Source organism: Chlamydotis macqueenii, chromosome 8 (assembly GCF_036417535.1).
Source record: "Chlamydotis macqueenii isolate bChlMac1 chromosome 8, bChlMac1.mat, whole genome shotgun sequence".
In the NCBI taxonomy this organism is placed as follows: domain Eukaryota; kingdom Metazoa; phylum Chordata; class Aves; order Otidiformes; family Otididae; genus Chlamydotis; species Chlamydotis macqueenii.
The window spans coordinates 20,761,402-20,780,730 of record NC_141563.1 but is presented as its reverse complement, the minus strand read 5'-3'; the positions used below and the strand labels follow the sequence as shown (position 1 = coordinate 20,780,730).

Below are 19,329 nucleotides of genomic sequence, written 5' to 3'. Positions count from 1 at the left end.
ATTGGTTTTTGGCATGGTTGTAGTAATTTATAGTTTTATATCCTGTGGGTTTTCAATGACTTAAATGACTAAGAAGAAATAGTTTGTCCTGGGGTGATTGATGAGATGGTGTTACAGTTGGCAGGGGGACCTTGTCTAGGAGTTCGCAGATCAGACCTGTGGTCTGTTGCGGCTTTGACCGTGACAGCTGTCTGAGGCGGATTGGAGAAGGCTGTAGTAGCTGGCTGTGGTAATGTAATCTGGTTGATGGTTCCTTACTGACATTTGCCTTGGACTATAGAGGTGTAGGGCTCCTAATTGAAAAGCTTAAATGCAATTCAAACTTTCCAGGTTAGACTATTTCATATTAATCTGCTTATGGTTTTTCTCATTGCTAATAAACTTTCCTTTTGAGTCTGTGAGGAGGTAGAAGGACCTTTACTCAAATCTCTGTCCAAATTGCAGCTATTCACAAACAGCAACTCAGAAGCACTAAATTGTTTTATGTAACTGGATAATTTCAAGCATGCTATCATCACACTTTGATGTTGTTGTTGTTAGCTGAAGGCAATAAAGATTCCCTCATAAATAGTCACAATAGCATTATTGCTTTTATTTATATAATTTGAGATCTTGTAGTCGAAGTCTCTTGACCTTCACCTTCATGAGTGTTTTAATTTTTGGTAAGGGTTTTGTTTTTGTTTTAAAGCTACTTACTAGTTGCTCATCTTGTTTGTTTCTTAGAATCGTAGAATTGTTTAGGTTGGAAAAGACCTTTGAGGTCATGGAGTCTTGTACGTATATAGCCAGCTGTATCTTCTCCCGTTAGGGGTGGAAGTAAAGCTTTATTATAACTTGCTTCTCTTGATTTGACAAAGCAAGTGTCAGGGAATACAGCCAGCTTCAGCAAGTAAGTCTGTGCAGGGCACTAAGAAGTGTTATCCCCAGGGTTAACTGTATGTGGAAACCTCAGCTACAGTCCCTGAGGAAGAGTTCCAGTAACTGAAGGGAAATACTTTTATCTGTGGATTGTACGCCCACATGGAACTAGCAAAATTTCCTGCTAACTTATGTCCTTTAGCGATATCTTTGTTAAATTACTTTTCAGAATGGAGTGACATATTAAGGAATAATTCCAACACGCTGCTAATACTTGCAAACTTTTTTAGGATGTCTTTACTTTGTGACTTTTCCTGTGGTCAAAGTGTTGCTAAAGTAGAAGATAAAAGGAGTTTTATTCCCATATCTAGCCCATGGCATAGACTTAAAGGTTCTTGCTTTTGTAACTGGTCAAGCTCAAAACTCTACCTTCTTCAAACACTCTGCTGTATTACACAGTATGAAATCTGATGCAATTCAACAGACTTTTTGGGCTGTAATCTTTTTGAGACAGGATCACACAATGTGTAATGCAGTAAGGCTTTGATACAGAGAGGAAATTGAACCTTTTGTGCAATATAAATATCAAGTGCTAGCAGAGTATAGCTCTTTGTCCAGAAATAATCTTTGTTTTGTTTTTTTTTGTTTTTTGTTTAAATACAAAGGAGCTCTGACCAAGACCCAGGAGCTGAGCGCTACACAAGGAGCATAGAGCATACGATGCAAGTGTTGTGAAAGGCAGTGGCATCTGATGCATGGCATGATGAGATCGAGGGGATGCCCCTAGTGAGTCAGGAGCAGGGTTACTGTAATGGTCTGCCATATTAAGAATGCTTTAACCTAACAGTAGCTCTGCTACTTGTAGCAGAGCAAGCGATACAAGAAGCCATTAGCCCCACCCACTTTGGGACAAGGCTGCAACTTTCCATCAAGCCTAAAGAATTATGTCTGTCTGACTGACAGCCAGCTCTTGTACTGGCTCTTCCCTTTCTTGGCTTCAAACCCAATATGACAGCCATCTCATGCCTGCTTATGTGTGGTAAGCAAGGATCCAACTTCAATATTTCTGCAAAAATCTTGTGTTCCAAGGCTGCTTCACTGTGAATATGGAAGTGGCAGTGTCCATGTGCAGGAACTTACAGCTTTCAGCAGTAGCACATCACCTGCTTCCTTCAAGATACCATTTCAGGTCTGTCCTGCAAGATCAATTGGTGCTGTGTGTGGATGTCTCGAGCTTTGGGATGGGGGTAGAGAGCAGTCCTTCACTTTGGCTTCCTAAAGCAAGTCTGTTCTTGGGAAACTGAATCCAGTGAAGGCTTGAAGGCATAATTTAAATTTTGTTAATCCAAAGTCAGTTGGCGGTTTTATATCTAAGAGAAAGGAATTTTTATTGTTAGCCTTTGAGAAACTTGAAACAGAGATTAGAATTGCTGATTAGCCTAAAAGAGAACAAAAACTATCATAGAGTCCTGGGCCTTGATAACATTTTTCTTACTTAAAAAAAAAAAAACTGTACTTGAGGCGTAATTTGGCACGCATAGTTCTTGGTCAAAGACAGACTGTTACAAAACCTTATAATAAATTAAATGGATGGTTTCATTCATGTTTTAGTCTGGCCATGACAAATCCTAAACTCTTAACTGATGGTTTATGGGAATGTAGTCATATGTATATTACTGCTGTACACCCACATGCGCAGGCAGTAGTCCAAGTGTGCAGATGAGATAACAGGACCATATAAATAAAGCGGTTGGCTAGTTGTCCTAACATTCTTGAGTAGATCCTTGTTAAAATAGTGCCAGTCAAACTTATGAATAGATCTGGTGTATCAAAGATTACTCACATTCAGCCATGACACGATACAGGTCACTGTGTGGGCAATTTGTGGCCATTTTGTGTTTTTGTTTTGTGTTGAGTCAACAATTTAAAATGCAAACTGAGAGCTCAAGTAATCCCTGCTGCCTCCTGATAGTTGCAGGTTGGCTCCAGGCTACCCTGTTCCAAGTGAGGAGTGTTTGCAAGCCCATAGGGGCCATGCCACTTGATCACTTGCGAGTCTGAGCAGGTCTCTATGCCTGTGGGAGGGGAACACTGGATGTCCTGTCTCCTACCACCGTTGCTACTGCACTGGAACTGGTGTTTTCTGGTGCTTTACAAGATAGGAGCAACACTTGCTCCATTGTTCCTGCTTCATGTGTGTGAGTAGGTGATGCTCTGTCTGTCACACATGCCTATAGAAATAGTGCTAGAAACGATGTTAAAGAACAATTTACCGTAGGCAAGTCCTGAGTCTCCATCTTGTTCTACACGGGACACCAGGGCAGCAAGGAGCTGCGTTGTGCGTGGTGGAAGGCACAAGGAGAGCCAGGACTCTAAAATCAGTTGTGATGTACTTGGACAAGCTCAGACTTTCAATTTCCCCTGTTTTTTGAAGCCTTAGTGTGCTTGTGGAGGGGCTAGAAGATGGTTGAGAAGGAAAGGACCTTTATTCTCTCAGGCTGTTATGACGGTAGTGCTGCATCTTGAGCTTGCCTTGCTGGTAACCCACACTTGCACAGACCCTCCTGGGGACCTGACTGGGGCCTGCTGGAGGATGTGAAAATTACGTAGTTTGGCTGTGTATTGAAACAATTGCAACACCAAAACCTGACAGTTTTGTTTTTCTCCACTTAGAAGGCAACTCTTTTCTTTCTGTAGCAGCTGGGGAGTGGCTATTGTGCTGCTTTAAATGATGAGTAGCTTGCTAAAACAAATTCAAATGGTGAGCACCTGGGGTAAGGGGAAGCTGCCTGCAGAATGAGAAAAGCTGCCTCTGGACGGATTTCCCCATTTGCCATCCAGGCAGGTAGCACGTTGGCTGTAAAAGTCAGACAGACGATGACATGGTACATGACTGCGTGTCTGTGAATGCAGCTGCCAAAAACAGTATTGCGAGTGCATAGGGAAGGCTGTAGTAATCATGGCAAGGTGCTAAGTGCTGGAGCAGGAGTGGCATCTGTCTGTAGATGAGATTTGAAAAAAAAATATATAGAAAGGAGATATTTAAGGAGATATTTTATTCAATTTGAGTTGAAGTGAAGTATGTACTCGGAAAGCTTCATTGTCTGTCTTAAAACAGATTTGACTGGAAAGGAAAGCTTCACTGTCTGTTTTACTGGAAAGGTAGGTTTCAAGAGCTGTTATGTTTAGTGCTTATTTTTGAGACAGCATCATCCTCAAACCAGTGGGGTGGAGTGTGGTTAAGTATATAGGAATGCCGTAACTGTAAACGGATTTATCTGGACATAATGTTAAGCTTCTTTTAAGATAGCAGTGCATTACAATGTTAAGTTTGATTATACTTTCAATCATACTGCTATCCTACTTCTTCTGTCTTTTTCTGGAAGCCTGTTTTAGTTTTTTGCTTTGAATTTTATGGCCACAAACATGCTTGTCATTGCCTAACAAATAATCACTTTTAGATTTCAAGCCTTCGGGGACAAGAGTTGTCTGCCTGCTCCCCGCTGGAGAGCCCTCAGTGCAGAGGTTACAATTCCAGCTGGAGTGTTTGGGTCAAACAATACAAATTTAGCAATAGTAAATATTTAAATTAGAGGCTGTATGGATCTGTTGGGGCTGGTGAATGGCAGCAAGCAGCCAATTGATCCTTACTGAACCTTTTTGCAGAGCTGGAAGCTTGCTTGTTAGAGCAGGAATGCTGCAATCTCAGAGAAGACAGCAAGTCTTTTGGAACACTTCTTTCTATTCTTAAGGCAATGTTTTGAATGGAATTTTGAGAAAATACAGCATAAAAAGGAAGGTGGTGATCTGAACTCATCAGCAAAACTTCAAAACAGCCTCCAAAATGTGTTGCAGTGTAATTCCTTTTTATGCTTAAGTACTGAGGTTGAAGTACACACCCTGAACCAAACAATTATGGGACTAGATGGACTAAGTAAATACCTTACCTCTTACAAAAAGCAGCTTAAGTTTTGAAGAGGAAAAAGAAATATAGTAAACTTAAATAAATCCCTTTGAGAATAAATGCTTCAGCTGCAGGCATTTTTCCTGGTATGAAACCACTGGAGATTCGGCTACTGGAAGCTTGGCAGGAATGCGGTAACATTAATAAGTTATCCTTCATCTGTTAATCAGTTTTATATGAGAAATCATCATTGTTACCCATCTGGCAGGACATCCAAAGCACAGAGGATCTCTTTGCCTGATAAAGAGCAGGTAGTGTTAGGAGGAGGCTGTCTGTTGTCCGATGCCTGCCCATGGTTGGGGGGACAGGGTGGTGGGAGGGAGTCGGAGACTGCTTAGCAGTTATCTCGAGTGGTTTCTGTGACATGGCTTTACAGCTAGTCCTTGCCTGGAGTAAGGAAGTCTCCCCGGGGAGAGAAGAAGCTGTGTGACATTTAAGTAGGAACATAGTTTGACTTGTCCGGTAAAAAGCTGGAGAGACTGTGTTTGAAAACTGAGGATGCAGTCTATTTAATGAGCTGCAAACTTGCCTCCTTTTTTCATTGTTTTTAAATCAAGGCAGCTCTATGTTGTCATAGTGGGTAAAAGGAAAGGTGGACCTAAAGCATGCTTTTCATATCTTGATTCTTAGCTGTACTTGATGCTCCTTCCTACTGCTCTTGCCAGGGAAAAGATCTTGGCAGAAATAGATGAACTGTGATACGTGAGCAGGAGGCAGGTGATTATGTGTAGCTTCTTGTGCACTGAGAGGCTTTTGGTGGTGTTTTTGTGTGTGTGTGTGTGTTTTAATTTGTTTTTGTTGTTTTAATTTAAGTGGGACCTTTTCTAGATTGCGTTTAGCTAGTGGATGCAGTGGCAGTGTTGCTGTGGGTGCTTGAAATACAGTAGTTCATATGTGTGCAAATCTTCTGTATGAAAACTTGTGTTTAATGTGTAACCCAGTGAGAGTCGCTGTGTTTGCTGTTCTATCTGAAGAGATGAACCAGCTCGGGGTGGAGGGGAACAATGGAGCCTGTTCTTTAGTTAAAGGAACTTATTGTCTACTCTTGGCTCTAGATCTCTGTAAGGATGCTGTAAATGTTCCAGTGCAAGGTCGCTGGCATGTCCATTAAAAATAAAAAAGAATAAAAGTATTAATTGAAAATAATTTTCTTTAGTTAGTCAGTAAACTTGCTTCCATTCTGATGGGAATACAGTTTAGAAATTAAGTAAACCTAGACTTTAGTACCATGAGTTAGGGTGGAGGGGTCATTTTGCCCTTAAAGAGAGACTATTAAAACCTACAGCAACGCAAACTTCAGCAACATGTTTCTTTTTCTTTGGTAAGCTGTCTCTCCTATTCTTTAGGTATGTTTAGGGTGTGTACTTAAAGGTACTAATATATCCTGTAATAAGATTTGTATCTTTACACTCTGTGGCTTACAATCACCAAACTAGTAGCTCCATGCCAAGTTCAATTTCTTACTGCTTTTGAAGTTGCCCCAGTTCTAAGTGAATCCAGAACAAGATGAAACAGAGACTGGCGGCGTGTATGGCTGTGGATCAGTCAGGACTATTTTTCAGAGGAATTGCATGAGCTGCTGAGTGCCAGCTCTACCTGAGATCAAGCTATGTCATATAACAAACTTTGTAGCCATGTCGACTTATTTATCTAAAACCAAATTCAAATAACATCTCAGGGTCTAAGCTATTTTTAACTGTTCTGGTTTTCAGATTTCTAAATTAGAAAGGAAATATAATTTAGGGATTTTTTTTTTCCTTTTTCTCTTCCAATCCTTTTAATTACTTTTTAAAAAAATAGTATCACTGGGGTTTTTTAGTGATAAAAAGCAGCCTCTAGGGACTAGAGTTACCAGATGTGCTTTTATTTTGGTGCAGCTTGCTTTTGCATCTTGATAAATTCCCAAAGTGCTCTGGTCAGTAGAAGCACCAGATGTTTACTGTGTGTTCCTGTACTTCTGATAGCAGTTGTGAAAACACTGCAGAAACACCACTGGCTAAAAGATAGGGGAACAGCAGATTTTGAAATGGCAATGGGATTACACGTTTAACACTTGAGCACGAGCAGATGTGAGAGTTTATTGGATGGTGTAACTTTTAATTGTTTTTTATGTCCATGTCAGCACAGGTTAAATCAACTGCAGTAACTTTCGGTTGTGTCTGTACTTGAGTAAAAATGCTTCGTGTTAGGCTGTCTTTTGAAGATGACTGGTTTGGGTATATTTTAGGAATTCTGTGAAATGAAATACAAAGTGTCCACTCACTATTTTTGCTCTAGTCTGGCTAGGTAAAACAAAAAATGCTATTGGAAATGTGATCACTCAGCATTAGAGTCGGTCCTTCAATCACTGGTGATGCACTGCCTCGGATAAGAGAAGGGTGAATCGGTATTTCATAAATAACAGCGGTTGTCACAGCAATGTAAGGTTTGGAACACGTGTGCCGAGGTGCCCTGAAGCATGTTCTTTGCCTTTATCTGCAAGGTCCCTGTTGCTCTGCTGTCGGATTTCTGTTCAGGCAGTTGTGCTATGTGAGGTTCATGTTCTTCCCAAGAGAAATTGCCTGTCCAGTGCCTGTGTGTTTGTGGACTGTTGCAGATATGAAAAGCATAGGTTCAGTATTTACCCCTGTTGGGTTCTAGCTTCATTAGTCATTTCTCCTGGTTTCTTGCATATTGCCTTGTGAAGTGGTTTGTTTTATAACTGTAAAATCACATGTGGGTAATTGACTTGAATTGTAACACAGACAGTTGTGATACTGAGCTCTGTACCAGCTGCAGACTCACCCAGAGGGATGCTCAAGGACCGCTTTCCTCTCTGCTCTTGTTTCCTTCTCCCATCTCTTCTCACATGCCCTTTATGGTCTTTGCTACAAACCTGTGTAAAGTGAGAATGGAGCAGTGTTGCTAAACGTTCAGCTTAGGATCTCTGAGCTTTTCAGGATCAAAAACTGACAAGCCATATTCTGAAAGATACTGATAAATGTGAATAAAAACTGAAGCTCATACTTTCTGTCAAAGCAGTCCTCTTGTAAGAGCATTGCTCAGGAGGACTGCAGTAGGCAAAGTGGGAAGTTGCTCGTTTTCTGTGCATGTGGCAAACGCAGAGTTAATTGTGTTAATAATCTTTGGGTGCTTTGGGGAGCTGGTCAGAAGTACAGCACTAGGCTCCTGTTTTGAAACTCATCCTTACGCAGATCTCTCCAGTCATTTACAGCAAGGCAAGAATTGAGTTTATTGTTAGGGAAATTATGGCTGCTATTACTGCTTTTTAAATATCACATTGATTACAAAACCGTCTGTGTAGGAGTGGTGTATAGCACTAGACCTTCAAAGAGCTGGTAAACAAGGAAGATTCCGTGTAAACACTTAAATAGCAGGATCCAAAAGTAGGTTAGAGTGTTACACAACCTGAAAAAGCCCAGCTTTGAAGGGCAGAATTTTTAAAGATTTTTTTAAAAAGAAAAAAGGTTTTTTATAGATTTAGTTTTTGTAAATGGGTACTAATTTGACATTGATTATATAAAGCAAGACTCTTATTTTTGTCTCCAACTTACTGAAGCCTAATATTTCTGTATGCAGTCTGAGAGAAATTAGATTTTGATAATTTTTTGTTTACCAGATCACTGTCAGTCAGCTTAATGTTGTTTGTGAAAATGATGATTCCTTAGTTGGGGAAATGATTTACAGTCTGTATCAGAGAATATATATTCTCTTTAAGGGAAAGTCCAAAATTATAGCTGTGCAATTTGGGCAGTGGGATGTGGGAATTGAGGAGATGGATTTGTTGTGAGGGGTTTTGTTTGGGTTTTGTGTGTTTCTCGAATAATGTGTATGAGTGGTGCTAATAATCCTCCTTAATCATGTAAGTATGTTAACCGATAGCAGCATCATATTTTTCCATATATATTTATATCATGAGATTTAGTTATAATTAAAAGCTATTGTGGAACTCTTGTCCCTTAGTTGGAATGTTTTTCTCTGTAGGAAATCTCCTGTGAGCTTTGTGTTCATTGTTTTTCCCTTATTCAGTTATCATCCATTACACCCACGAGCGTCTTGTGGTACACCATCTCTAAAATACTACCTTCAGGGTGCCATGCAATTAATTTCAAGAAAGTCAAATCATACAGATGAATATCCCATCCCATAGAAATTTGCTTAGCCTGGAATATCAAATAGGCCAAACAAGTAATAATTTGCTCAGTCAAGGGGTAGCCAAACAAAAATAAACCAACCCAGACCTTGCAGATTTGATTTGGTAAATTTGTCATTGTCACATGTTCAGGAAAGAAATAGTGAGTGGGAATTCTTGTCATTCTAATTTGGTGGGGAAAAAAAAAACATGGATGTCTCTTTCCATGCAGGTTCTTATGTTAGGTCTGTTTCTCATCTCCCTGAGCAGTAATTGGGAAGAATCTGGTACGGTGAGCCGCGCTGTAATCCTTGCGTTCCGGTGGTACTTGAAGGTTCTGTAATACCTTCCATTGCTGAGGGGAGTAGCAAAACATTTCATATAGTAGCGAAACACTATAAAAATACTTATGTTGTATTTTATTGTGGAATGTTTCTTGAGCTTTTTCAGGCAATAGGGGCGCTCAATGTGCAAAACCATGCTTAGCTGAATTTGGGGGTTTGATTTGCAGGATGCTTGAGAAGAGAAGCTGTAGTCAGAGTTGTACCTAAAGCTGGTTTTGTAACTTGAGGCGGATCAGGTAGAGCAAAGCACAATAATCACCACGGAATAAAGCAGCAGAGTTAACTCCTCTTTTCCAAATGGGCTGCTGCTTCTCTACAGCCTTCCAGAGGCAGTGCCTCAGCCGGCATACTGGGAGCTGCAAATCCAGCTAGCAATAGTTTTACTATTCCCAGCTACAGTAGCAGGGACAACTTTCCTCTGTTACTAGATCCCAAAGCCTACTGATGTTTTGGTTAAACGCCCTTCAGTTTGTTTTAAACTTCTCTTAATCTTAGAAACTGAATAACTAGTGCAGGCAATGAATGTGTCTGTATGTTCAGACTGCATACATTCCTTCAGAGGCACTTTTCTGAATTGTCTTTATGCATTATTTTACAAGAGTTCTGGGGCTCCTTACAACTGGTTCTGTGGGGAAGAAGAAAAAAAAAGGATGGTGTCGTATTTTTGATCTTTGCAGATTGTCTGTGGAACAATTGATATTTGCAGCATCTTGGCTAAGAGGAATCTTCGTAATCCATTCTTATCGCATTAAGGTCTAATTGCCTGCCTTAATAGGATATTGCAGACATAGAAAAACAAAGGAAGTAGAAATGGTTGGTGGAAAGAGGGAGTAAAATATGCAGTGCAAATAAATTTAAGCCTATGGTCACTTGATCAAAAGCAAGCTAGCAAAGCCTTTTAGTTATGGGAAAACTTTTATTCTCCTAAATTTCCTGTGGGAAGGGAGAAAACAATTTTGTTCGTGGTAGCACTCTTTTTCTTTTCAACTGGAAATGTGGTGCGGTTTGTTTTCTTGGGTGTTTTTTTTTGTTGTTGTTGTTGTTGGTTTTTTGTTGTTTTTTTTTGTTGTTGTTGCTGTTGTTGTTGCTGTTGTTTTTTAGTAAATTTTTGACCAGTTGCGGTGACAAGGCTAATTCAAGAATCTTTTTGTTTCCCTAAACAAAGTGGGCTTGTGCAGAGTCTTGGGAACCTGAAAGTAAAATGAGAGGTTCATGTGCTACAATTCTGTTTTTATTTGTTTGTTCTAACTTTGAATTTGCTTTAACTTTAAATAGGCTTTTAAAACAGGAGGACCAGTGAATTAGAGGGGCAGACAGATGACAGTTATCAGTAAGTACAGGAAGAAGTAGGATGTAAATAAACATTAGTGACATACCAATCTGCTGCTTCCTTTTCCTCTGACTTCTGTATTTAAGCTAGAACACTTTCTTAAGAAATAATCACAATATGTCCACTTTGTATTTGAGCATTTATAGTCTGAAATATATCAGAAAAATTCACCAGCTTAATCACTTTCTGAGCTCTTTCTATTATAGCTCTTCTTAAAGATTAATGAAAGGATTATAATTGGGTAAGTGTGATTTATGAAATTAGTTGTTACCCTTGCTGATTTAATGTGGGCCTGTAACTTAGAACAATTGTATTGTCACTGTCTACTTTTTTCCTTTTATAATTTGTTTTCATTGTAACTTATGTAACAACAAAATAAACAAAGTGGTTTTAGTTCTAGAGCTCCATATCATATTAGCAATAAAAAGGGGAGATAGTACTACGCTACTTTCAGAACTTTAAGTTTTTCCACATAAAATCTTAGAAGGTAGCAAAAAACAGTTGTGCTTAGAACAGTTGCAGTTGTTTAGGTTAAGAATTTAGGTTTTGTTTTGTTTTTTTTTTTCCCGGGAGAGAGAATGCACCCTATAGACAGCTGGAGGTAATGGATGGAGCTGGGAGAGGTTAATGTTATCCTAGAGCATCATCCAGGTTACAGAACTGGACACAAAGGGTTTCAGAGGAAAAAGGATTATTTAGTAAAAGCAAAGGTCTTCCTTATTTTGTGTAGCTGTGCAGCCCTAAAGATCATACTGCAATAGGCTTGAATTAAAATCTGTGCTTATTAAAACTAGACTAAAATATAGTATTTTCAAAAGGAGCCTGTGTCCTGAAATTTGATATTGGGAATTCAAAAAATATTTCTCTTCAAGAACCGCAATTTTCTAGTTGGGTCTACATCTCAGTCTGTCAAAACCCCATGTTCTGCTAAGCCTCAAGGTCCGTTCAGTGTCTTGCAAGCCCTGAAAAGGGCTGAAGGAAATATGTTTTCACCACGAGAAATCAGACATTTTGGCTTTTCAGCTGCACAGTACTTTGTACTTCAGTTTGAGCTACCTGCTTACAGAATTTTTTGCACTGAAAGTTGTGAATGAAGCCTGCCCTTGTCTTGAGGGGAGACCACCTGTGGCAGGGAGTTGCAGGCTCTGCCTGCCAGACACAGACTGGCATTTATGTCTTTTGTTTGGTTTTTTCCTTACTTTTTTTTTTCCCCTTTTTCTTTTTTTTTCCCCTTATGCCATGCAGCTTACTGTGAAACTCCAACCCTGATCTGGCACCCTTAAAAGGAGGTGAAAATTAGTGATGAAAATACTATCTACCTACTCCAAGGAATATTCTGGACAGTAAGCTTTAAAAGCAATTTTTAAAAGCTTTAAGTAGTTTAAATTTAACTGTGGAATAAAGAAAACCCCAAAACATTACATTACTGTAGAGACCTGTTGTTCTGAATACCCAATAGTTTGATTTCTAAGCATCTGCAAAAAATAAAATAAAAGTCAACTTCTATGGTTATTAGTTTAGTGAAATCTAACACAAATGCATGTAATGACAGATTTGAGAGAAAATATAAAATTTATTTGCACCCTGTCAGTCAGAATGTGTCTTATACTGTGTGTAGGTTTATAGTTTTTTCTTTTGGTTTTTAAGACTCAGAGCATTTAAATATTTTAGACATGTGGGGACAGAAACCTGTTTTCTGCTCCTGGAATTGATTTTTGCTAGCTAGAAAAAGGTCTGCCTGTCTTTTATGAGACACAGTGTCAGACAGTAATGCCACACAGGGGTTTTTGTGTTTTATAGCTGCTAATCTCTGCCAAAACAGCAGCTCTTCTGTGAGTATCAGTAACTTGAAAGAAAAGATGTGTTGGGAGCATTGAATGTGGTCCTTCTCAATGTAAAGCTCCTGTTACACCATGCTGCCTGCAGCCTCACAAAGAGGATTACATGGGCTGTGTTGTATTTCCTAACCTTTTTTTGAAATAATTTTATATATGTGTAAGACAGAAGTCTGGTAGAGGTGATTTTTAGCTGTAGCTTTATTTATTGTTCTTTCTCAGTCTTTGGCTAGAACCACTTTGTGCTCTCTTTTTTCCATTATTTCAGTTGCTTAGAGCAGCCATGTCTGCAGTGCTTGGGTTTCAGTGCTTTATCCGTGTACTCTCATGGCAGAAGCAAAAAAAAAAAATCACCTTCATTCTGTGAGAGGAATTCTGCAGGTTGTGGCCCAAACTGCAATCACGTAACTTCCCACATAATTAGCTAGTGCAAAGTTGAGGGAAAGGCTAGCCCCAGAGGAACAAGAAGTGGCAGCTACCCATGTTTGTTACAGAGCTCATCTCATTCCTCCTTCCCATCCTGCTTGCCTCTTCCCTGCACATTGCACAGCTCTATATGCAGAGGCATGGCTGTAGTAAGCACGCATGACTTGTCCTTGCTCAGCATTGGGCTCTCTGCTGTCCTGTTGAACTGTTGCAGTAGTAACTTCGTGGACGAGAAGTTCTTGTGGTTGCCAAGGTGGGTGAGACCACAGTGAAAACAGCCTGGAGATCTGTAAGAGCATCCTTTCCAAACAGCTTCCAAGAAAGAAAAAAAAATCCATGTAGGGGAGGGGAAAAAAAACCGAAACAAACAAAAAAAACCCCACCCCACCAAAACAAAACTCTCTGCTGTTTTGTCGTTCTCCTGTCCTGGGCAGGTGGCAGTTGTGCCTTAAGAGTAAGGAAGAGTCCTTTTTATCTATTTGTTCACATTAGTACAAATGACTAATGCTGTTCTTTTTGCACAGGGCTGTTATTTAAATGTCAAAGGTAGCAATTCTTGGGCAAGCAGTCATGCTGTGACTCAGTCTAGGTAAGCTCTGGGAGATGTTAAAGAAAATGGGAGTTTGTAGCTAACCTCAAGTAAAGCACCGTGAGGTACTGTGGGGTGTGTTACTGGTCTGTGTTCCTCAGCACTTCCTATAGCAACCACAGCCCTGGGGTGGTGTGTGGAGAAAGGCTCAGGAGCCATGCTGCCTGGAGGAGGCTCCTGTGGAGCTGGGAGAACTGTAAGACACCAACAGCTTGTGTTATTGATGAGGGAGGAGTATTTGACATTAATTTGTTCACTGGAAAATAGAGAGCTAGAAGTTCCTTCTGACCATTCCTTGAGGAACTGACCCCTAACTCTTATGTTTTGGCAACTGTGCCAATGGCACCGACTGAGATGAGTACTGCAGTGAGATAAAAACCCTCTCCCCCCTGGCTGCCTTCACCAAATCGCAGGCTAGGTATGCAAAACCAGCAAAAGCTCGTGGCAGGAGCGTGTGGGAGGCCAGGGGCTGGATCCCTCCCTGTGGTGGAGGAGATGCTTTCATCATGAGCTCCATGCTGGGGTCCCTCATGGCAACTGTTGGCCTTTCCCGCAGACTGAGATCGTGGGAGCTGCTTGCGCTGGTCTGGGGAAGGACTGAGGTTAATGCATGCCTTTGACTGTATAGACAGTAGCTGATGTTTGAGTTCTGCCTACAGAAATGTCTTGTCTTTTCCTCAGAGGAACGTAGACCAGAAATAATCAAGCTGCTGTGTTGTATATTCATTGCCTGTGACACTGTCATTTAAGGTTTTTAAGGTGTGGGTCTGTATGAATTGCTATGCTACAAGTTAAAAATAATAAATCTGGTGCATCTTTATACTGCCTGCTTTGATCTCCTTGAGCTCTGCTGAGCTGCTGTTTTCCCAATCAAAGGGAGCCAGACTGTGTGATAATGTACATCCTGTCTCCTTTCCCACTCCATGTGCACTCCAAGCTGCGTATTTTACTTTAGAAATGACAAATTTATGTCACAAGTTCAGCAGTTAAAATGATGATTTTACCACATCCTGCTTGCACAGGAAGCTTAATTTTTAAAAAGCTGATCATTTGAGTCCTCTAGACTTTGTCAAAACAAAAAGCAAAGCAAGCTGTTTAGAGCTACAAAGAGGTTTGGATTCTCACATGATCAGTTTGCCACTTTGTCTGACAGTGCATACATTTCATTTAAAGTCAAAGCCTTGCTGCCTGCTCCTGTGCTACCTGGACTAACCAGCTTCCTCTATAATCACCAGGTTGTGATGATGATCTGAAAAAAATATTTTCCCTATTATGTCAAGAAGGAGTTGTGGGGTATTTTCCTTGGTTAGCTGGGTTGGATTTTTCTGAGGAAGGATTATTTCTTCATTAATTGGGGAAACAAGTTTATACAGTACCGCTTGGTCCAATGAATGGGTGATAACTGGTTTTCACTGTACAACATCCAAACACATTTAAAAATTTTGCCAAATATTAATGTAATAACTGCAAGACTTTTCCTTGTGCAGTGGTACTTAAGGGAAAGGGGCCAATCAATCTGGTAAGCAATGTGGATGCTCAATAGCAAGGAGTGGGAGACATTGACTGTTATTGTGTTAGATGGAAAAGAAATGAGAGACCTTGCTTGTAATCTAAGAGACCTAAAATCTGCTGTGCAAGTCATAAGGAAGGTGCAAAGCATTTAACAAATGTGATTTTGTTTGAATGCAAGGTACTACAAAATAATGTTTGTGCTGGATTTCACATGTTCAGACTCAAGCAGTAATTTTTTTAGAATCAGATGTGCAGTATAATCAATTGTTGCTATTCATGTTATTAATATGTATCAGCTACAGCACCTTACCTTTCAGATATTTTGGCTGCACAGAGGCAGGCCTAGGTGCTTGTACTGTGAAGTGGCAAAGATAGGTAAATATCACCTGGCCTGAAGTCAGACGACGTCTATTTTGATGCTGAAGTAATACATCTTTACATATCCTTTGAGAAAAGTGTTGAGTGGAATGCTGGACAGTGTGTGACAGGCAACAAAACAATGAAAACTGGAACCTTCTGAGGATCTGTATGTCATGGTGTGACTGTTATTAAATGTTAAAATATCCTGCTCACTAGTCAACAATACTGACTTTGTCTTTTTCTCTTGTAGGAATGTTTACCCTTGCAGAAGTTGCATCGCTCAATGACATCCAGCCAACTTACCGTATCTTGAAACCATGGTGGGATGTATTTATGGATTATCTGGCTGTTGTTATGTTAATGGTTGCCATTTTTGCTGGAACCATGCAGCTGACCAAAGACCAGGTGGTCTGCTTGCCAGTGTTGCAGTCTACTGTAAATTCAAAAGCACAACCCAGCGCGTCAGGAAAGGCTGACTTTACCACTGTTGAAACAACCACTGGTCAAGGAGAAGAAGCATCAACGAGAACGGTTTCCTGCGGAAGTGCCCCTACTGTAACACCTGACGTACCTCTGAGCAGAGCTACCTCTTCTCAGTATCAACCCCCTGAATCAGGGCAGGAGCTGAAGAAGGAGCAGAGAGATTCTTTAGGCCGTAAAACAAATTTGGATTTTCAGCAGTACGTATTTATTAACCAGATGTGCTATCATTTGGCTCTTCCTTGGTATTCAAAGTATTTTCCCTATCTTGTTCTCATCCATACTATCATTTTAATAGTCAGTAGCAATTTTTGGTTCAAGTATCCCAAGACTTGCTCAAAAATTGAGCATTTTGTGTCTATATTAGGGAAGTGCTTTGAGTCCCCTTGGACTACAAAAGCGTTGTCTGAAACCGCATGTGAGGACTCTGAGGAGAACAAACAGAGGCTAACTGGTGCGCAGTCCCTGCCCAAGTATGTTTCCACTAGCAGTGACGAAGGAAGCCCAAGTGCCAGCACTCCCATGATAACAAAGTCTGGCTTCAAATTTTCAGCTGACAAGCCGATGATCGAGGTTCCCAGTGTCACTATTTTAGATAAGAAAGACGGAGAACAAGCCAAAGCGCTGTTTGAGAAAGTCCGTAAATTCCGGGCTCATGTGGAGGACAGTGATCTGATTTACAAGCTCTATGTTGGCCAAACTGTCATCAAGACTGTCAAGTTCATATTTATTCTCTGCTATACTGCAAATTTTGTCAACACCATTAGTTTTGAACACATCTGCAACCCAAAAGTGGAGCATCTGATTGGCTACACACAGTTTGAATGTACACACAACATGGCTTACATGTTGAAGAAGCTGCTTATCAGCTATATTTCCCTTATTTGTGTCTATGGCTTTATCTGCCTCTACACGCTTTTCTGGCTGTTCCGAATACCTTTAAAAGAATATTCCTTTGAAAAGGTCAGAGAAGAGAGTAGCTTCAGTGATATCCCTGATGTCAAAAACGATTTTGCATTTCTCTTGCATATGGTAGATCAGTATGACCAGCTGTATTCTAAGCGATTTGGTGTCTTTTTGTCAGAGGTAAGTGAGAACAAACTACGGGAAATTAGTTTAAACCATGAATGGACATTTGAAAAGCTGCGGCAACATGTTTCCCGCAACGCCCAGGACAAGCAAGAGTTGCATCTCTTCATGCTGTCGGGGGTCCCCGATGCAGTGTTTGATCTGACAGATCTGGATGTGTTGAAACTGGAGCTGATTCCTGAAGCGAAAATCCCAGCAAAAATTTCCCAGATGACAAATCTTCAGGAGCTTCATCTGTGCCACTGCCCTGCGAAGGTCGAGCAGACTGCCTTCAGCTTCCTGCGGGACCACTTGAGATGCCTTCATGTGAAATTCACAGATGTTGCAGAAATTCCTGCGTGGGTGTATTTGCTCAAAAACCTCCGTGAATTGTACTTGATAGGCAACTTGAACTCTGAAAACAATAAAATGATAGGGCTTGAATCTCTCAGAGAGTTGAGACACCTTAAAATTCTCCACGTGAAGAGCAATTTGACCAAAATTCCCCCCAATATCACAGATGTGGCACCACATCTGACAAAACTAGTCATTCATAATGACGGCACTAAGCTTGTGGTACTCAATAGCCTTAAGAAAATGACTAACGTTGCGGAGTTGGAACTGCAGAACTGTGAACTGGAGAGAATTCCCCATGCCATCTTTAGCCTCTCTAACTTACAGGAACTGGATTTAAAGTCAAATAGCATACGCACAATTGAAGAAATCATCAGTTTCCAGCACTTAAAAAGATTGACTTGTTTAAAGCTGTGGCACAATAAAATAGTCAACATTCCTTCCTCCATCACCCACATAAAGAATTTGGAGTCTCTTTACCTCTCCAATAACAAACTCGAATCCTTACCAGCCGCAGTGTTCAGTTTACAGAAACTTAGGTGTTTAGATGTAAGCTACAACTCAATTGCATTGATTCCAGTGGAAATAGGTTTGCTTCAAAATCTGCAGCATTTTCACATCACAGGAAACAAAGTCGACATTTTGCCAAAACAGTTGTTTAAATGTGTTAAATTGAGGACTTTGAGTCTGGGACAAAACTGTATTACCTCAATCCCAGATAAAGTTAGCCAACTGTTGCAGCTGACTCATCTGGAACTGAAGGGAAACTGCTTGGACCGTCTGCCGGCCACGCTGGGGCAGTGTCAGCTTCTCAGGAAAAGCGGGCTCGTGGTGGAAGATCACCTCTTTGACGCTTTGCCCTCGGAAGTTAAAGAGGTGTTGAATCAAGACACAAGCATTCCCTTTGCTAATGGGATTTAGGCTGAGGTGAAATGCTCTGGTAGCTGACTTCCAAAAGGGCAAATGCTAAAAAGTATGGCAGTTGTGAGACCATGCGTTTTAGAAAGCAGAATTCCTTGGAAGGCAGGACTACTAGCAGGATTAGAAGAGATGTAACCGAGTGTTCAATGTTTGCAGTGTTTTAAAAGAGATTATTTCCAAAATTTTTGAGAGGATAAAGAACCTTTAATAATTTCAATTCTTTTTTCCTTAAATTGTTTGTAACTTGGATGCTGCCGCTTTTGAATGTTTACAAATTTGCTTGCCTGCTTAAAGTAAATGATTAAATTGATGACCTTTTCTTACTATGCAAGTTATTCCTTAAGGTCTGGATTTACTTTAGTGCGTTGCGGGGGGGAAAAGCAAGGATAAAAGTTGTATACGATATGGTTCTGACAGCACTTGAAACACATGTTGATGTGTGTTGTTAGTGTTCAGCCATCCTCAGCAAAAGAAACCCGTTTGGCTGTGCTTTGAACTGCACCAGAACCACAGTTTTCCTGCATTAAGGTATGTGGTTTGCATCAGGCCAAGTGTGTTTCCCTTCATTCTTCATCCTCAAGGCCTCATGTTGTTGGGTGAGATTTCTTCTGTGGTCCCATGTGCTGCTACTCCACACCGACAAAGACTGGTCATGTTCCTGCAGCTGGTCTTCCCCTCAGCTTCCATAACGCTCCTCAGTCCCACACAGCAAGTGGGTGGAAAAAGGGAGAACACTGCCACTTGGCTTTCAAGTTGGGGATAGTTTTGATATTCGAACTGTTTTGCAAGGTGACTTCGAAAGCCATTAAACACCGAGTGATTCTGCTGCTCATGTTTTGCTCCTCTTCTGAGTTTTAATCTGGGAAACTCAAGGCATTTTGTGAGTTGCTGACTGTCTTGTTTCATAGCCCTTGCTTAGGAACTGGGTTGCCTGCTCCATTTACTATTCTAACGACAGAGACATAAGTGTTAAAGATTTACCCAAGGTGAGTTAGCTTTATTGCCTGTTGTGGTGTGTCTTCCACATCTGGACTTCAACCATAGGACCACCCTTCTCCCCCACCCCAGCCCAAGTAATTTGATGTTTTTAAACACTTACACACTGTTAGAAAACCCTGTGTGCCAGAGCAGTCATCAAATAAAGAAAAAAGCAGAC

At 40.6% G+C, this 19,329-nt stretch overlaps 1 protein-coding gene across 2 annotated transcripts in view; it reads left to right on the top strand.

Moving 5' to 3' along the window:
* Positions 1 to 18,483, top strand: part of LRRC8D (leucine rich repeat containing 8 VRAC subunit D) — a 52,508-nt gene extending 34,025 nt beyond the window's left edge. For both annotated transcript variants that reach the window (XM_086753858.1, XM_086753859.1), the window contains exon 3: positions 15,601 to 18,483. In XM_086753858.1, coding sequence (XP_086609984.1) covers positions 15,603 to 18,173 — 2,571 coding nt within the window. In that variant the 5' untranslated portion in view covers positions 15,601 to 15,602 and the 3' untranslated portion in view covers positions 18,174 to 18,483. The remainder of the gene's footprint in view (positions 1 to 15,600) is intronic.
* The last annotated feature ends 846 nt before the right edge of the window (positions 18,484 to 19,329 follow it).